Source organism: Notechis scutatus, chromosome 1, assembly GCF_049901735.1.
Source record: "Notechis scutatus isolate UNSWTSFEM ecotype Mainland chromosome 1, rNotScu1.2, whole genome shotgun sequence".
Lineage (NCBI taxonomy): Eukaryota > Metazoa > Chordata > Lepidosauria > Squamata > Elapidae > Notechis > Notechis scutatus.
In genome coordinates this window covers 18,602,129-18,619,212 of record NC_142009.1, presented here as the reverse complement: position 1 = coordinate 18,619,212, position 17,084 = coordinate 18,602,129, and the positions used below count along the sequence as shown (strand labels likewise).

The 17,084-nt window shown below is 41.7% G+C and overlaps 1 protein-coding gene across 2 annotated transcripts in view; it reads right to left on the bottom strand.

Annotated features, from left to right (window-relative positions):
* Positions 1-2,416: 2,416 nt before the first annotated feature.
* LOC113415133 (ras GTPase-activating protein 4-like) overlaps positions 2,417-17,084 on the bottom strand; it is an 85,989-nt gene continuing 71,321 nt past the window's right edge. For both annotated transcript variants that reach the window (XM_087944747.1, XM_026672398.2), the window contains exons 14-21: positions 16,750-16,887; positions 15,449-15,593; positions 14,681-14,850; positions 9,491-9,628; positions 7,364-7,499; positions 6,413-6,533; positions 4,193-4,248; positions 2,417-2,561 (exon numbers count right to left, since the gene is read on the bottom strand). In XM_087944747.1, the coding sequence (XP_087800873.1) occupies positions 2,425-2,561; positions 4,193-4,248; positions 6,413-6,533; positions 7,364-7,499; positions 9,491-9,628; positions 14,681-14,850; positions 15,449-15,593; positions 16,750-16,887 (1,041 nt within the window). In that variant the 3' untranslated portion in view covers positions 2,417-2,424. The remainder of the gene's footprint in view (positions 2,562-4,192; positions 4,249-6,412; positions 6,534-7,363; positions 7,500-9,490; positions 9,629-14,680; positions 14,851-15,448; positions 15,594-16,749; positions 16,888-17,084) is intronic.

Sequence of the window (17,084 nt, the reverse complement as noted above, 5' to 3'; positions counted from 1 at the left end):
CCCAGAGGCTACGCTTTGGCACCCCCTAATGGACGTTTGGGAGCCTCTTTGGTGCAGGGTAGTGCTGAAGGCACCAGAATAAAACCGGGAGGCGGCGAATTCGAATCCTACTGTAGGCACGAAGCCCGTGAGATGCCCTTGGCCCAGTCTTAACCCTCTCAGCCCTAGGAAGGAAGCGATGGCAAACTGTAGTTGAAATCCTGCTAATAAAATTTGCCTTGGCAGTGTCCTCCAAAAGAATACTATAAAGTAAGGGAAGGAAGAGCATCTCGTGCTATGGGAGGGTTGATCGATTAACATAGTTGGAAGGGACCTTGTAGGCCATCTAGTCCAACCCTCACGCAGGAGACCCTACACCACTTCTGACAAATGGCAGTCTCTTTTTGAAAGGCTCCAGTGATGAAGCTGCTACAACTTCTGAAGGCAAGCTGTTCCATTGGTTGTTTCCCCTTATTTCTAGGTTGAATCTCTCCTTGATCAGTTTCCATCCATTGTTCTTTGTCTGGCCTTTGGGTGCTTTGGAAAATAGCCCCTTCCTCTCTGTGGCAGCCCCTCAAATATTGGAAGACCGCTATCATGTCTCCCCTGGTCCTTCTCTTCACTAGACTAGCCACGCCCAGTGCCTGTAACCGTTCTTCATGTTTTAGCCTCTAGTCCCCTAATCATCTTTGTTGCTCTTCTCTTTCTAGAGTTTCAACATGACAATAGGATTTAGTGCTGGGTTGCTAGTTTTCCTCACACGGCAGCTATATTTGTGAATAGTCCAGCAGACATTTTGCAGATGCTCAAAACATGTTTTTAAAATTCGAAAAGTGCCTATCAGCCTCAAAGGTTGGTGACTCCTGAGCATTTACCCAGAGGTAGCCAGCAGCTTTCACAACACTGCATTAGTAAAATGACCACATGTACAAGGTGATATTATCATCATAGTGCCCTTATGACTTGTATCCCAAAGTATGACATCAATCAGTTTTCGCATTTGTGCGAGGCCATCACATAGATTTTGTCATTTGCAATCCCACCCACTCCTCTCCATGCGAATATTTGGCAAACTTGGCATGGTTGGTTCTCAAGGGTTATGTTTGGTGGTTTTGCCCGCACTTTGTATGGACAAGTATAATGAAATATGTAGCTATTGATTATTCATTTAATTAGAGGGGCTGTGGTATTATTACCTCTGTACTGAAATGAAGTTGGAGTTCATCTTTGTTATATAATTTGTTTGATGTAGGCTTTTTTGCCATTTTTAACATGTCCTGTTATACCCCTCCCCTTTTCCCTTTATTTTAGCTTGTATTTTAATGTTTGATTTTGAAACTTAATAAAGATATGTTTTTTTTAAAAAAAGAGAAAACAATAGCTGAGTTCTTAAGTCATTCTTTGTCTCTATTCTTGTCTCCTTGAGCTATGAGGAAAAAAGCATACAGGTTTTATCACCATGTTTTTAATCACAAAATTTCCTCTCACTTTACACGCCAATCTGATGTCCTTCAAAGGGAGCAATTGAAAAATGTCAGACATTGATGGAATCCTTTATTTATTTATTTGTTAAAAGAAAAGCTTTATTGTACATTCAATATTTTGGGGGGGCTTGAAGGGACAGAAGATCAAGGATAAAAAGTTGTGAAGCAATTCTTCTTTCCTCTTACTTATATTAAGATCCACACCTTCATTTGTCTTATTGGATGACCCCTAACTCTCCCCTTGCAAAAAAAAAAAAAATAGACAGGGGCACCGTTTTCTCTCTCGTACACATACCTGGCTCAGATCTTGCAGCTGTGGATTTTGTATAGCCTTTGAGCACTTTGCTGCAATTTTACGGTGCTCCCAAAAATTCAAATCTCACCCTGTTCTAATTCAGTGCAGCTGTTCTATGCATCAGATCTCAGAATCTGGAAAATGTTGCTTCTTCGAGAAATCCATTGCTAGTGAAAAAGTTCTATGTAAGATGGGAAACAGGACTTGCTACTTCACAAGATTCAGGCTGCTTGCTAATGCAACACCGTGTGTTTTTAGAACTACATAAGGAAAGGTCAGAAGGAAAAAAAGATGGAAGAATGAAAGGCACAGAAACTTTACCCTATCAACCCCCCCAAAAGAGTAACTGCATTGTTGTTATGTATTATCAAAAGCATCATGAGATAGAGAAACCCAAGGAATTGTCCAATTCTTGTGGATGAAGAGAGATAAAAGAGCCAGTTTCAATGATCCAGAGAAACTAGAGGCCGAACAACTACAGGAGAGATCCCAAAAGAGAGGTCAGGACCTTCCGAGCACAGAGACAGCCCCTCCCATTCCATCTCAGCAGACAAAATTGACTCCAGAGTGTGTAGTTGCCATTCTGGGGATGGAGCAACCATTCTACTTAAAACAGAGCAAAGGTGGAGCTTGCCCTCAAATGATTTTTGTGTGTGTGTGTGTGAGTCACGTCTGCAGTTCCACCAAGTGATTCTGATTCTGCTGGGCCATGTCAATGGAGTGCGAAACCTCCTTTTGATATATTTCTTCTAAATCGTGTAGTATCTGGAAAAGCCTGAAAGGGCGATCAGCATTTTCAGGATCTGTAGCAAGAGAGGTGGAGAAGAAGAGAGGGTAAGTGAGCTAGAAAGAGATATCCAAACCCTCTAATCATTTGATATCACTGTTGACTGTTTCCTAGTATGACTTGATTGCTTATTGCACCCTATGACTATTCATCATAGGTACAATACATTCATTAGGAATCATAAGATACAACAATTAATGATTCTTGACTCATGTATCTTTTCTTTTATGTACACTGAGAGCATTTGCACCAAGACAAATTTCTTGTGTGTCCAACCACACCTGGCCAATAAAGAATTCTATCTATATCCTAAAAGAGGACAGCTTTGATATGTAAAACAACCTTTTTTCTACCAAGGACTATGTTTTCTTAGAGCTAATCTTCTGGAGCAGCATTGCAGGTGAAGCTGAAGAAAGCAACGGAGTAGGGAAGCTAGAAGTGGATAGGGACACACATTCTCTCACTGATGTCTTGCAGAGGTATGTGGGAAAGACCTTGAGAGAAGGAGCAAAGAGATGCTGCCTTGGGGAGGTCCGATAAGAGACAGTATATATTAGCCAGGAGTGGGATTCTCCTGGTTTGGACAGGGTAAACCCCTTGTTCCAATGATCAGCTGGCTCCAAACCGGTTCGCTCTGACGAGCATGTGGACCCACCCGCCCACCCCTGCTATTTCCTGTGCTTTATGTCTTTTTGTCAGAGCACAGCTGATTCGTACAGCAGAGCAGTTTGCCATGCCTCAGCTGTTTTCTTCAGCTGCAGTTGAAGGCAAGTATTAGCTTTTTTAAATGTGGAGCACGTGCATGCGCAAAGCACGCGCTCACCGAAGCGGTTGTTATATTGGTTGAATCGCACCCCTGATATTAGTGGGCAGGGCAAGAGGCTCACAAGAGATGCTCCCTAACCTCTCAAGATGTACAGGAGATGGGGGAGAATTGTACTTGCAAGATCCTGTTAATGTATCTTTATAATAAAGTAGAATTACCTCATCTGGTCATGTTTTTATGTCTGATCTACCTGGTAGGGCTGACACCAATCTTTCAATTCACTCTACATATTTATAAGCTATGATATCTATAAATCCATGTCATGATACTCAGGGATCTTCAAACCTGACAGCTTTAAGACTTGTGGACTTCAACTCCTAGAATTCCCGAGCTAACATGACTGAAGGAGGAATTCTGGGAGTTGAAGTCCACAAAGCTTAAACTTGCCAAGTTTGAAGACCCTTGATATAGACACTAATATATAAATGTTTTCGTAGATTTTCACAGGTACAGGTATGTAGGTCTAGGTGTGTTTGGGTCTTTTCCCGTGTAAGATTAAGAGTATCTTGGCGACGTTTCAGCGAGGTCCCACTAATATATAAATACATATACCTGTTCACCTCTGTTAAAGGTGTTGTGTGGGCCCTGACCATTATGAACAAAATCAACCTCAACCCAGCTTTTCCATTTCAACCATTTATTATTATTATGGCTTGTCGGACAATCAGCAGGATGTTTAGACTGGACTTGGCATTTTTACCCACCTATGTTATTATTAGTTAAATGTATTAGCTGCCCAACTGCCTAACAATGGATTCTGGCATTAAATTAAATAATAAATTTAAATTTAAATCAAATAATTAAATAATTAAATTGTATACCTTCACTCTGATGTTTTTCATTTTTTTCCAGAACTGTCAGTTCCTCATACTTTTCCCTTTGGACAGTAAAAAAAATAGAATAAAATGAAAGTTAATAAATTATACAACAAATTTCACATAGGGATGCATTTTGTGAATAGCACTACAAGAAAAGGAACATTATACAATAATCACTTCAAAACTTCAATAATTTTTCAGGTTTAAGAGATTGTGGCTGGGTGGGGAATTCTGGAGAGTTAAGGTCTTAAACTTGCTAAGTCTGAAAAACACTGCTTTGAGAATTTAATTTTTATCATCTTTAAATATTTTTATCAGTTGGTTTTACTAAAATCCACTTTAGGATTGCTTTTTCTGAAAAATAGACATGTTGTTTTCCTATTCATCAGTGTAGTCATATAGAAGACCTCTTCACAACATTTCTATCCTAATTCCTTTAACTGCTTTCTTTTTCTTTATAAATCTTCATTGTAAAACACTTCCACCCTCGGCTGCATGAAGTCATAACCTCAATTGAGAGATGGTATTCAGCAGGTTCTGACCAGTTCTGGAGAACCGGTAGCAGAAATTTTGAGTAGTTCGGAGAACCGGCAAATACCACCTCTGACTGGAGATTTTACAACATCCTTCCCCTGCCACACCCACCAAGACACGTCCGCAGAACCAGTAGTAAAAAAAATTGAATCCCACCACTGCCTCACTTCCCTAAATAGAATAGAATAGAATACCTTTATTGTCATTGCATTCAAAATACAATGAAATTTGAAAGCTACTCCAACAAATTTGAAAGCTACTCCAGTGCCCCAAACACCACATCACAATCACACTACACAGTATTTAAAAATTAAAATAATTAAAGTAATAATAATAATAATAATAATAATAATAATAATTAAAAACCTCGTCTAAAACCTACTTAAAACATATGTTAAGTTAGATAGTTTAAAAATGCCACTTTATACATAGAACTAAATCACAAACATACTGTTTGATTCAAGACAATTATTGCCTTGGAAAAGAAACTGTTTCTCAGTCTATTAGTCCTCATTTTAAGACACCTATAAGGTCTCCCTGATGGTAACAATTCGAACTATGAATGACCAGGATGAGAACGGTCTGTGGAGATTTTTTGTGCTCTAGAGAGGAGTCTGGTCTTCGCAATCTCTTCCAAAAAAGAAAAAAAATGCTAAATAGGGCAGAATATAACAGAATAACAGAGTTGGAAGGGACTTTGCAGGCCATCTAGTCTAATCCCCTGCTCAAACAGGAGACCGTACACCATTTCTGCCCAGTATCTTCTTGAAACCCTCAAGGGATGAAGTGTTTTTTTCTGGTGAGACTGTCAGGGCAACTTGGTCTACCCAAATATGGGATGGAACATGCTGCTTCTGCTTTCACCTTTCAGCCCCAATCCAGGAGTCTTTGCAGGCAGTGGCTTCTGCAACAAACTATTTTGTGTTAAATGTTAATTTTACTGACATAGAAATAAAGGGAGACTAGTGTAACTATTTCAAGCTTTTTAGCTCTCATCAGCTAGCCATACCTTTCTGGGATTCAAACCCAAGCTGCTTGCATATTAGGCAGAAGTATTAACCTCTAGGCCACAGGCTCTCCTCACTTTGTTGGCTGCACCAAGCAGGGGAGGGAGATTGTGTTTCTCCAGCGAGACTGATCTATCAGGGCAACCTGATCTACTCAAATATGGGGTGGAGCATATTCCAGTGATGAAGCGCCCACAATTTCTGAAGACAAGCTGTTCCATTGGTTGATTGTTCTCACTGTTAGGAAATTTCTCCCTAGTTCTAGGTTGCTTCTCTCCTTGATCAGTATCCATCCATTGTTCTTTGTCTGGCCTTCAGATACTTTGGAAAATAGGTTGTTTCCCTCCTCTCTGTGGAAGCCCCTCAAATATTTGAATACTGCTATCATATCACCCGTTGTCGTTCCCTTCACTAAATTAGCCACGTCCAATTCCTGCAACCAGTGTTCATATGTTTTAGCCTCCAGTCCCCTAATCATCTTTGTTGCTCTTCTCTGCACTCTTTCTAGAGTGTTTGATTGAGGATGGTTATATTCTGATGTTATTTCTTGGCAACCACATAACTTTCTTTTAAATGATTGATGTAGCACCATCCAGGCCCATGAAGAATTAAAAGCCCAAGTACCCCTGTTTTACAAGAATACTTCAGCATTGGGTGAGGAAGGCTTGGTCAGTCAAGTCACCTCATTACTTCTTGAATTGCAAGCAGATGCTGGAATATCAGCTGAGCCTCCAAGTCAGGATCCAAGGGATCGTTCCATTCCCGCAGAGTAACTCCATGCCGGGTTTTGTCACAACCAAGACCTTCAAAACAAAGAAAGGGAGTACTGAAACCACACTGTTCCAATTCTGGAGAATCATCTTACTGACCAAGAGTCCTACATAGTCCCAAGCTATAGATAGTCGTTGGCTTAACAGCCACAATAGGGGCAAGAAAACTCATTGTTAAGGGATTGAATTATTATGTGACCTTATTTTATGACTGTTTTTACTGAAGTCTTTATATGGTTGCCATAGTCATTAAGTGAGAATCCCAGGCTGTGCCTTACGATCTTCTCTGCTGGCTTTTTCATTGACTTTGCAGGTGGGAAGCAAATGGCTGGGAAGGTTGCAAATGACCATCACGTGACCATGGGACACGGCAACTCTTGTAAATGTATGATAAGCTGCCCAGCATTTGAATCATGATCACATGGCTGCAGGGACTCTGTAATGGGCCGGTCACAAGTTACTTTTGTACTCCTTGCAGTCCTTCTATTCCCCACCATTCAGTCAGAACTGAAGAAGCTTCTTGGATGAGAAGTGAAACGTCTTCAAAGAAAAAATCAGAAAGTCCGGTTGCCTCCTGACCTTTGGGACAACCATGATCTGGAGGATTGAGATTCTCCATAGACATATAGCTCTGGGAAGAGCCATCATAATTTTAAATGGTTGGCAAGCGAGTGATCGTTACACAAGGAGTAGCTGTACATTTTTATTTTCTATAGTTTTTCTTTTTTTAAAAAAAGCTCTCTCTATATCTTGATATATATTAAAATAAACTTAAGGAGAAAACATTGTGACACACATTCCCACACCCAGAGATATGGGAGAGAACGAAGGCAGTACAGTAGCATTGTCAAAGAATGCAATACCTGCTTTGTCCTTTAGGTGGCAGCAGCTCCATTTGTCTCCTCTGAAAACCCCTGGATGATAGGAACATAGCATTCCCACATTGTTCCTGCAGACTTTCCGTAAGGCTGAGAGCCACTGGCTCAGCTCATTCACACACTGTGAAACAAGGCAAGGCAGAAAGACATCAATGCCATGGATTCTTTTGACTGGATGTATCCAGGGCCTTTAACACATTCCCCCTTTTTCTGCCCTACAATCCCTTCTAGGGAAACAGATGCTACAAGGTGCAGGCTGTGGTTTTTCCAGTTGCTGTATATCCCACACACTTGCTTGACCAGGGAAAACTGCAAGTCAATAGAAAGCAGAATGGACACAAAAGTCAGGAAGCCAATGTTGAGCTACTTTTAATTCCCTTAAAAGATACACACCTTCAATCTCGTTCACTGTGACATTTGTACATAAGAGAATAGAAATATAACCGGATGCTTGAACCATAGTTGGTACTTAACCATGCGTATTAAAATTAGCCAATGATAAAATGCAAATATGGAATGGAATTACAACCAGATTCAGACACGATTCATCTGATTCATTTATTTCCCAAATGTATTTGATGCAATGGTTTCACGGTCTAATTAAATGTTAATGCCTAATATAGGTTCTGTCAACTGCAAAACTTAATTTAATTGACCCAGTGTTCAAAGAAGATTATAATTAGCTAGAGACAGATCCTTTCTTTTTTTTCGAGGTGGATGGGGCTAAGTTAATTTAATAAACTCCTTTCATGTTATGTTAACTGCTTACTGGAGGGCTACCTGGCCTTGTTATCAGTCATTATTGAGACAAAGACCTAGAGAGGGACTGCAAAATTGAACTTCTCTTGGTTCTCTGTGCCTGTGGTCATTTGTTTTCATGTACTGCAGTCAAGCCTTTCATCCTAACAGAAACAGCATCAATGAGTCACCCCAGATTAGCTATTGGCTCATAAAACTGGAATTATTGGGGTTAACCCTAACCGATGCCTGGATCATTCTCACAATGCAAATAAGGCCTATGCTATTGTTAAACTCACATAAAAAAAGGTGTCTTTCAACTTAAATTCATCTCCTGGTGAATTCATTGGTACATCCAAATACTTTTCTTGCAGCAGAATGAAATTATCGTATTTTCAGAGTATAAGATGCATTCCCCTACCCCCAAAAAAGTGGGTGGAAATGTCTGTGCATCATACAGCGAATACGGACCCGTTTTGGGCCTCTCAAAGCCTACGCACATCCCGTTTTGCCCTCCCTGGCATCAGGGAGACTGAAAGTGGGACCAGAGGTGGCATTCAGCAGGTTCTGACTAGTTCTGGAGAACCGGTAGCGGAAATTTTGAGTTGTTCGGAGAACCAGCAAATGCCACCTCTGACTGGAGATTTTACGGTATCCTTCCCCTGCCACGCCCACCAAGCCACGCCTACAGAACTGGTAGTAAAAAAATTTGAATCCTACCACTGCTCCGGAGGCCAACAACGGGCATGTTTTTGGCCTGCAGAGTACTTCTGGATGCCAGGGAGGCCAAAAATGGGATGCGAGGTGGCTTTTGGAAACTAAAAACCGGCGTGTTTTTGGCCTGCAGAGTGCTTCTGGACACACTCTGGAAGGTGGGGGCAAAAACGGGACGCGTGGAGGAAAAAACTTTTTTTTTCTTGTTTTCCTCCTCTAAAACAAGGTGCGTCTCATAATCTGAAAAATACGGTAGTTTTCTGCTGTCTTGCTTGGGGAAATTTTGACTATAGCCCTGAGATTTCCTAGTGGTTTCCCTTCCAGGTATTACCAGACCTTTTCTCTGCTTAGCTTCTAAACTCAGACAAAGATGCCCGGTGCTACACCTGCTAGGGCAAAGTATCAATGGGGTGCATTTTTGTTTCTCCTTAAAATATTTGGATTCCCTTGCATTTTATTTGAAAGCATCTCTCAGTTTTGCAAATGTGAGAAACTGCTGGATTCTATGTATTTATTTCTCTAATTGATATAGCTGCTCCTCACACAAAACAAGTGGCATGTTGTATCTACCAATACAACTTCTGCCATGGGGCCACCCAGGTGAAGTCTTCTTGCTCCTCCCGCCCCATCAGAACAAAATGTGACTTGTTGTGTCTCTACCTTGCACTGCAGGTAAGCTGTGTCTTCTTGCCCAGCATCATTAGTGTAGATGATCTGCATGACATGGGAGATACCGAAACTCTTCTCCTCTACTTTCTCAGCTGCCCGGATACTACTCAGTGGCACAAAGGAGCTTTTCTGAAAGGAAATCCCAGAAATATATATTCAAGAAACCTTGAGTCAAATGGAAACAAACTTTGTCTCTCACTGTGAATCCAACCAGATGCTTCCAACAACCCTTTCTCCTCGTAGCCACTAGAATTCTGGAGCAGACTGTCTCTAATCAGGGAGATTCTATACCATCACAATGGGTAATACCTAGAAGTAGAGCTTTCTTCCTCCATGAATTTGACAAATCCTCTTTTAAAGGACCCAGATTGTCGGGGGCAGTATGCTGACTCTGTAAACTGCTTAGAGAGGGCTGTAAAGCACTGTAAAGCAGTATATAAGTCTTAAGTGCTATTGCTATTGCTAAAGTTATCCTCAAATGGAAAACACTTAAAAAGGTAAAGGCAAAGCTTTCCCCTATCCCAGTGATGGCTAACCTTTTCGGCACTGAATGCCCAAAGTGAATGCGCACGCGCACCCCCAAAATATAATGTCCACATGCCCCCTGTGCATTTGGTCCATCCTTGGCGCATGCGTGCGCATCCCCATGCATGCACACGTCATCCACGCATGCACCCCACCCCGTGCATGCGTGTATGTCCCCCCACACATGTCCCCCGCCCCCTGCACATGTGTGGCAGAGACTTGAAGACCAGCTGGCTGGCGGGAGGTGCATGCGCACATGTGTGGCAGAGCTGAACTAGGCGATGGCTTGTGCGCTTACAGAGAGGGCTCTGCGTGCCACCTCATAGGTTCACCATCACGGCCCTATCCAGTCATGTCCAACTCTAGGGGGTGGTGCTTATTTTTGTTCTTTAGCCAAGGGGGGCAGCGTTGTCCAAAGACACTTCTGTAGTCATCTGGCCAGCATGTCTGTACACCGAGGTGCACAGAGCATTTTTAACCACTGAGTCAGCAAAACACTTAAAGCTACCCCAAAATCATTGCCACTGAAAACATTAAGTGTGGCTGTTGGCCATCCAGAAATGTTCTTCCCACTGTAGTTGAAACTTGTACTATCACACTGTCATATTCCATTGCTAACAATCAATTAAATTCTGAGCTTTCTTGAAAGTTATTCTTCTTCAGCACAATAGCAGCTGGTCCTCAAAATCACACCAAGAGTTTAATAGCCGAGACTTGAATTTAAGTCTCTGTATTCCTAGTCCAACATTCTTATACTATGTTGCTTCAAGGCCTCCGAGATTTGATTATGTGCCATCAAGTTGTTTTTTGACTCCTAGAGAATAGATTATAGCAATAGCAACAGCACTTAGACTTACGTATATACCGCTTTACAGTGCTTTACAGCCCTCTCTAAGCAGTTTACAGAGTCAGCCTATTGCCCCCAACAATCTGGGTCCTCATTTTACTCACCTCGGAAGGATGGAAGGCTGAGTCAACCTTGAGCCTGGTGAGAGTTGAACTGCCAAATTGCAGCAGTCAGCAGAAGTAGCCTGCAGTACTGCACTCTAACCACTGTGCCACCGCGATTATATCCACAATGATCTATCCCTAACCTGGTCTTTTAAATCTCCCAGTGGTGCCCCCATTGCAACTGCAACTGAAGTCAGCTCAGCAACTTCAACTTCTCTTCCCTCCCACTTTCCCCAGAACTGGTACTTTTTCCAGAGAGTTCAATCTTCACATAAATAGCAATAGCAATAGCACTTACACCTTACACTTACACTTCCCAGTGCTTTACTATGCTTTACTCTCTAAGCAGTTTACAGTGTCAGCCTATTTTCCCCAACAATCTGGGTCCTCATTTTACCCACTTTAGAAGGCTGGAAGGCTGAGTCAACCTTGATCAAGTCAGGATTGAACTCCTGGCAGAAGGGAGTTAGCTTGCAATACTGCATTCTAACTACTATGCCATCACAGCTCTAATTTGTCTAAAGTCGGCTAATAAAGTCGACTAGGCACGCACGCCCCCAACTACCTCAATTCCAACTACTGCCGGCCTTAAATGCAAACTACTCAATGCAAGAAGCCTCGTGAATAAAATACCTGAATTTCTCATCCTCCTAAATATGGCTAACTTCGACATTATATTTGTCTGTGAAACATGGCTCAATGCATCTCTCCCCGACTCCATTACCACAGTAAGAGACTATCATGTTTTCCGATCAGATCGTGAAAATCGTCGAGGAGGTGGTGTTGCTATATTCTATAAAAAATCCTTACATCTAAAAAATATCCAAGTTACCCAGGAGCTTGCTCTTCCTGAGACCATCATCTGTGAACTATCCTTAAATATCACAATTCAATTCTTACTATGTTACAGAGCACCTGATTATGACATCGAACATGTAAACAAGCTAAATACATTACTAACATGGGCTGCATCCTGCCCATACCCTTTTATCTTTCTTGGTGATTTCAATCTACCTCATATTGACTGGACCCTAAATGATTGTACAACTGAAATCATACAAACAACCTTCTACAATGCTATTACAAATCTGGGACTGGAACAACTAGTAACCAACAACACTAGACTAAACAACTGCCTCGATCTCATCTTCTGCAATAGTTTGAATTTAATTTACGGAATACAAACTAAAGAACCCTTTTCAGTAGTGACCACAATATGATTGACTTCTGTCTCAGCATACGTCCACACAAAAATCACCACAATGATGTAATCCCCAATTGTAACTTCAAAAAGGCAACTATGATCTTATAGACAACGATCTCTCATCCCTGGATTGGCAATCTCTATTCACTGGATGCAATACTGTTGAAGACCATTACAACATATTTTTACTTGAAGTCAAAAGAGTCATCAAACTATATGTACCAACAACAACTCCCAAAACAAAACAAAAAAGCAGATTACCCATATCAATAAGGAAACTTCAATCCAAAAAAAGATCACTCTGGAGGAAAAACAAATCTGGTCACGTTGCCAATTTCAAAACCGATACAAAAATTTATGCCACCAGATAAAGACCGAATGCACCAATTATCACATTAAACAAAGAGGAAAACCTAAGCACCAATTCCACCCGTGCTTTTTACAATTTTGTAAACAACAAACTAAAAGACTCAAGGTCAATCCCTCCCTTGATAGGACCTGATAGTAAAGACTGCAACGACGACACCATTAAAGCCAACATCTTTAACACATTCTTCGGCTCAGTATTTGTAAACAGCAATGGATCATGCCCAGTATTTCCTAGCCGTACCACAGATAACAATAATGATCTAATACATATCGATTTCACAGAAGACAATGTTGAAAAATCACTACGCAATCTAAAACCATCTCTATCTATTGGACCGGATGGAATATGTGCCTACTTCTTAAGAAAGCTATCCACTGCCATAGCCAAACCTCTAAGCATAATCTTTGAAAAAATCTTTCAGGACCAGCTCCTTGCCTAACCTATGGTCACAAGCCACAGTCATCCCCATCTTCAAAAAGGGAGACCCAAGCCTAGTTGAAAATTACAGGCCAATTAAAGTCATGGAATCAATTATTAACCAATCCATCATCCTCCACTTAGAGACAAATAACCTACTCTCCAATAAACAATTTGGTTTCAGAAAAAACTATCCTGTAATCTACAACTCTTACACTGCAAAAACATATGGACGACACAACTCGACCAGGGCAAAGCAATAGACGCAATCTACATAGACTTCTGTAAAGCCTTTGATTCAGTGGTACACGACAAACTACTCCTAAAAATAAAATCCTATGGTATCTCTGTACAACTGAATAACTGGATAGAAGCATTCCTGTCAAACAGACAACAAATGGTCAAAATCGGAAGCGTCCTATCAAATCCAGTACCTGTCAATAGTGGTGTCCCCAAGGCAGTGTTCTAGGACCAACTCTCTTCATACTCTACATAAACGACCTCTGTGATCATATTAAGAGCAATTGCGTTCTCTTCGCTGATGATGTAAAGCTGTTCAATACCACAGACAATACTGCTACCCTACAAAAAGATCTTGACTATGTATCAGAATGGTCAAACAAATGGCAACTTCAAATCTCAACAAATAAATGCTCTGTCTTACATATTGGCAAAAAAATCAGAAAATAAAATACAAGCTGAATAGTCAAGAACTTGTTGATGACCCAAGCTCTGTAAAGGACCTTGGAATACTCACCTCTAATGATCTAAGTGCTAGAGCCCACTGCAACTACATAGCCAAAAAGGCATTAAGAGTTGTTAACCTAATCCTACGTAGCTTTTTCTCTGGTAATATCACACTACTAACCAGAGCATACAAAACATTTGCTAGACCAATACTCGAATACAGTTCATCAGTCTGGAACCCACATTACGTATCTGATATTAGCACAATTGAGAAAGTCCAGAAATATTTCACAAGAAGAGTTCTCCACTCCTCTACTCGTTGTAGAATACTTTATGCCACCAGACTTGAAATTCTAGAACTAGAAAACCTTGAATTACGCCGTCTTCGGTCTGACTTAAGCATGGTATATAAAATCATACATTGCAATGTCCTACCTGTCAGTGAATACTTCAGCTTCAACCATAACAACACAAGAGCACACAATAGATACAAACTCAAAGTAAACCGCACCAAACTTGATTGCAGGAAATACGACTTCAGCAATAGAGTGGTCAATGTCTGGAATACTCTACCCGACTCTGTAGTTTCTTCCCCAAACCCCAAAAACTTTAACCTTAGACTGTCTACCATTGACCTCACCCCTTTCCTAAGAGGTCTGTAGGGGCGTGCATAAGCGCACCAACGTGCCTACCGTCCCTGTCCTATTGTTTCTCTTATTCTTTTATTTTTCTTATATGTACCCATTTCATGTATTCATAACTATGTATACACTTATACTTATTATCTTGTAAACAATTGGCAAATCAAATAAATAAATAAAATAAATAAATAAATAAATTTGAGCCTGGCCATTTGGTTGCTGTTTTGGGGGAGGGACTTCGTTTCTACAGTGTGATGATTGGCTAGCCTTCCTTGGCCCTCTTTCCTTGGACTCCCCAACTTATATAAAGGGTTTCAAGAGAAGCCATTTCAGCAAGGACCATGGCCAGAGCCTCTGATAGTGGCCAGTCTCTGTCCTTCACCTACCTTGGAGTTGGGTGTCTTGGCGCAGGTGAGAGCCTCATGGGTTAAAGTGAAATAGAGCTTCTTGAAAGAGAACGAGAGGAGAGGCCCCTTGCTTCTCGCCTTGTGGATGAACAGGTACCCTTCTTTTACAACCTGAGGTTGCAGGGAGATGGGCTTCTGCAGGTCTAATTCTGTAATTCAACAGCCGCAGCAGTGAACGCAATATATGTGCATGTGTTTTGAATGAGCAGGAAATAATAATAACACTAGTAATAGCACAAGTTGGCAGAAAATCACGAGATATAATCTGCTGCCCTCATTGTTAGCCTCAGTCCTACTTATATAGTCTTTGTTGCTAACGGGGAATGTCCCTGCAAGGTGTCTTACTCAAAGCCATTAGTGAAGCCATCTGGCTTTGCTGCCCTTCCTCTCTTTGAATGATACCAAGGATGACAAACCAGACTCATCCACAGGAGTTTGCTATTTTGGTCATCAACTTTGCTTTTGTCCTTGGGATGCAGGCTCTGCACCTTTTGTATATATGCATGGGATATTACAACATACATACAACAGGATTGTAAATCACCTTTTTCTGAGGCTGTTATAACTTTGAAGTATCATTAAACAAGTGGTCATAAACTGAGGACTGCCATACTAAAAAAGAAATGGGATTAGGCGCTAAATTTCAGATACCACTAAACTACTTTCTGGCTGATGGCTCAGAGAAAGCACTGCTGCTTGTAGTAACCAAAACATTTCTTAATTTGTTTGGCTTTATCAAGCATTTACCATCTTTCTCCTCAATGTCAATTAGCTGCAGGATGAACTGCTTCATCTGGGCAACACCGCGTTGAATGGTGGCTTGCAGGGGGGCCATCCAGGCTTCCTTGGTGCGGCTGATGCTGTTGTCCATGTTCCCCACGTTTTGGACAGCCTGACCCAGCAGAAAAATCAGAAAATCAATGAATACTTCAGCTTCAACCATAACAACACAAGAGCACACAATAGATACAAACTCAAGGTTAACCGCACCAGACTTGATTGCAGGAAATACGACTTCAGCAACAGAGTGGTCAATGCCTGGAATACTCTACCTGACTCTGTGGTTTCTTCCACAAACCCCAAAAACTTCAACCTTAGACTGTCTACTACTGACCTCACCCCTTTCCTAAGAGGTCTGTAGGGGGCGTGCATAAGTGCACCAACGTGCCTATCGTCCCTGTCCTATTGTTTCTTTTATTTTTCTTATATGTACCCATTTCATGTATTCATAACTATGTATATACTTATACCTATTATCTTGTAAGCGATTGACAAATCAAAATAAATAAATAAAGTCACCACAACTCAAGAACAAGCTTCACCCAGATTGAGAGAAAAGCCAGAATGGTTTGCAGTGGAGAGAATGCTGGGACTCATGTGATGAAAGGGATTGAGATTTAAATAGCCACCCGGTCCAAATCAAACAGGTGTCATGTTTGGCTCAAGGGGAGGGGAGGGAAGGAGGAGGGGAGTGGGAAGAATGAGAGGAGGAGGAGGAGAGGACAGAGAGGGAGCAGAAGATGGAAAGGGGAGGGAAGGAGAAGAAGGAGAGGGAGAGGAGTAGGGAGAGAGAGAAAGGGAGGAGAAGATAGGAAGAGGGAGATGGAGAGGGAAGTGGGAAAGAGGAGAGGGAGAGGGAGAGGGAGAAGAACATGGAGAGGCAGAAGGAAAGGGGAAGGGGAGAGGGAGAGGAGTAGGGGAGAGAGAGAAAGGGAGGAGAAGATAGGAAGAGGGAGATGGAGAGGGAAGCGGGAAAGAGGAGAAGGAGAGGGAGAGGGGAGAAGAACATGAAGAGGCAGAAGGGAAGGGGAAGGGCAAGGGAGAGGGACAGAAGGGAGAGGGGGGAGTTGGCAGGAGGAAAGGGAGAGGGCTGTAAAGGAGAGGCAGATGGAGAGGGGGAGGGGAGAGGGAGAGGGGGAAGGGAAGCAAGATGAGATGAAATAAGAAACTCTAAAAGAGAACAGGGACATTTGACAAGAGTCAAAAGGAGGACCCCTTTTGGACATCATCAGGCTATTCAGAGCATTTCTTCTGGGACAGGGTCTTACCTTGGCCAGCAAAAGCAGAGCCCGGCTGATGTGAGCATCGGCATGCTTCTCCCATAGGTGGAAAAGTTTGGGGGACATAATGGCTGGAGAGAAGAATCGTAGGCAGAGGAAGCTTGTGATGGCAATGAATTTCACATTCTGTAAGTGCAGAAGGGACAGAGTTTTTGAAAGGGGACGGGAAGAGACCAGGGACAAAAACAATATATGACAGGCAATACCAAACCTCTCCATTTGTGTCTTGAAGAAAAGGAGAGTGGTAAGAATAAGATACCAAAAGTAGAAATAAAACTGGCCCTTCCTTAAGGTATTGGTTAAAAACACATTCAAGTCCCTGC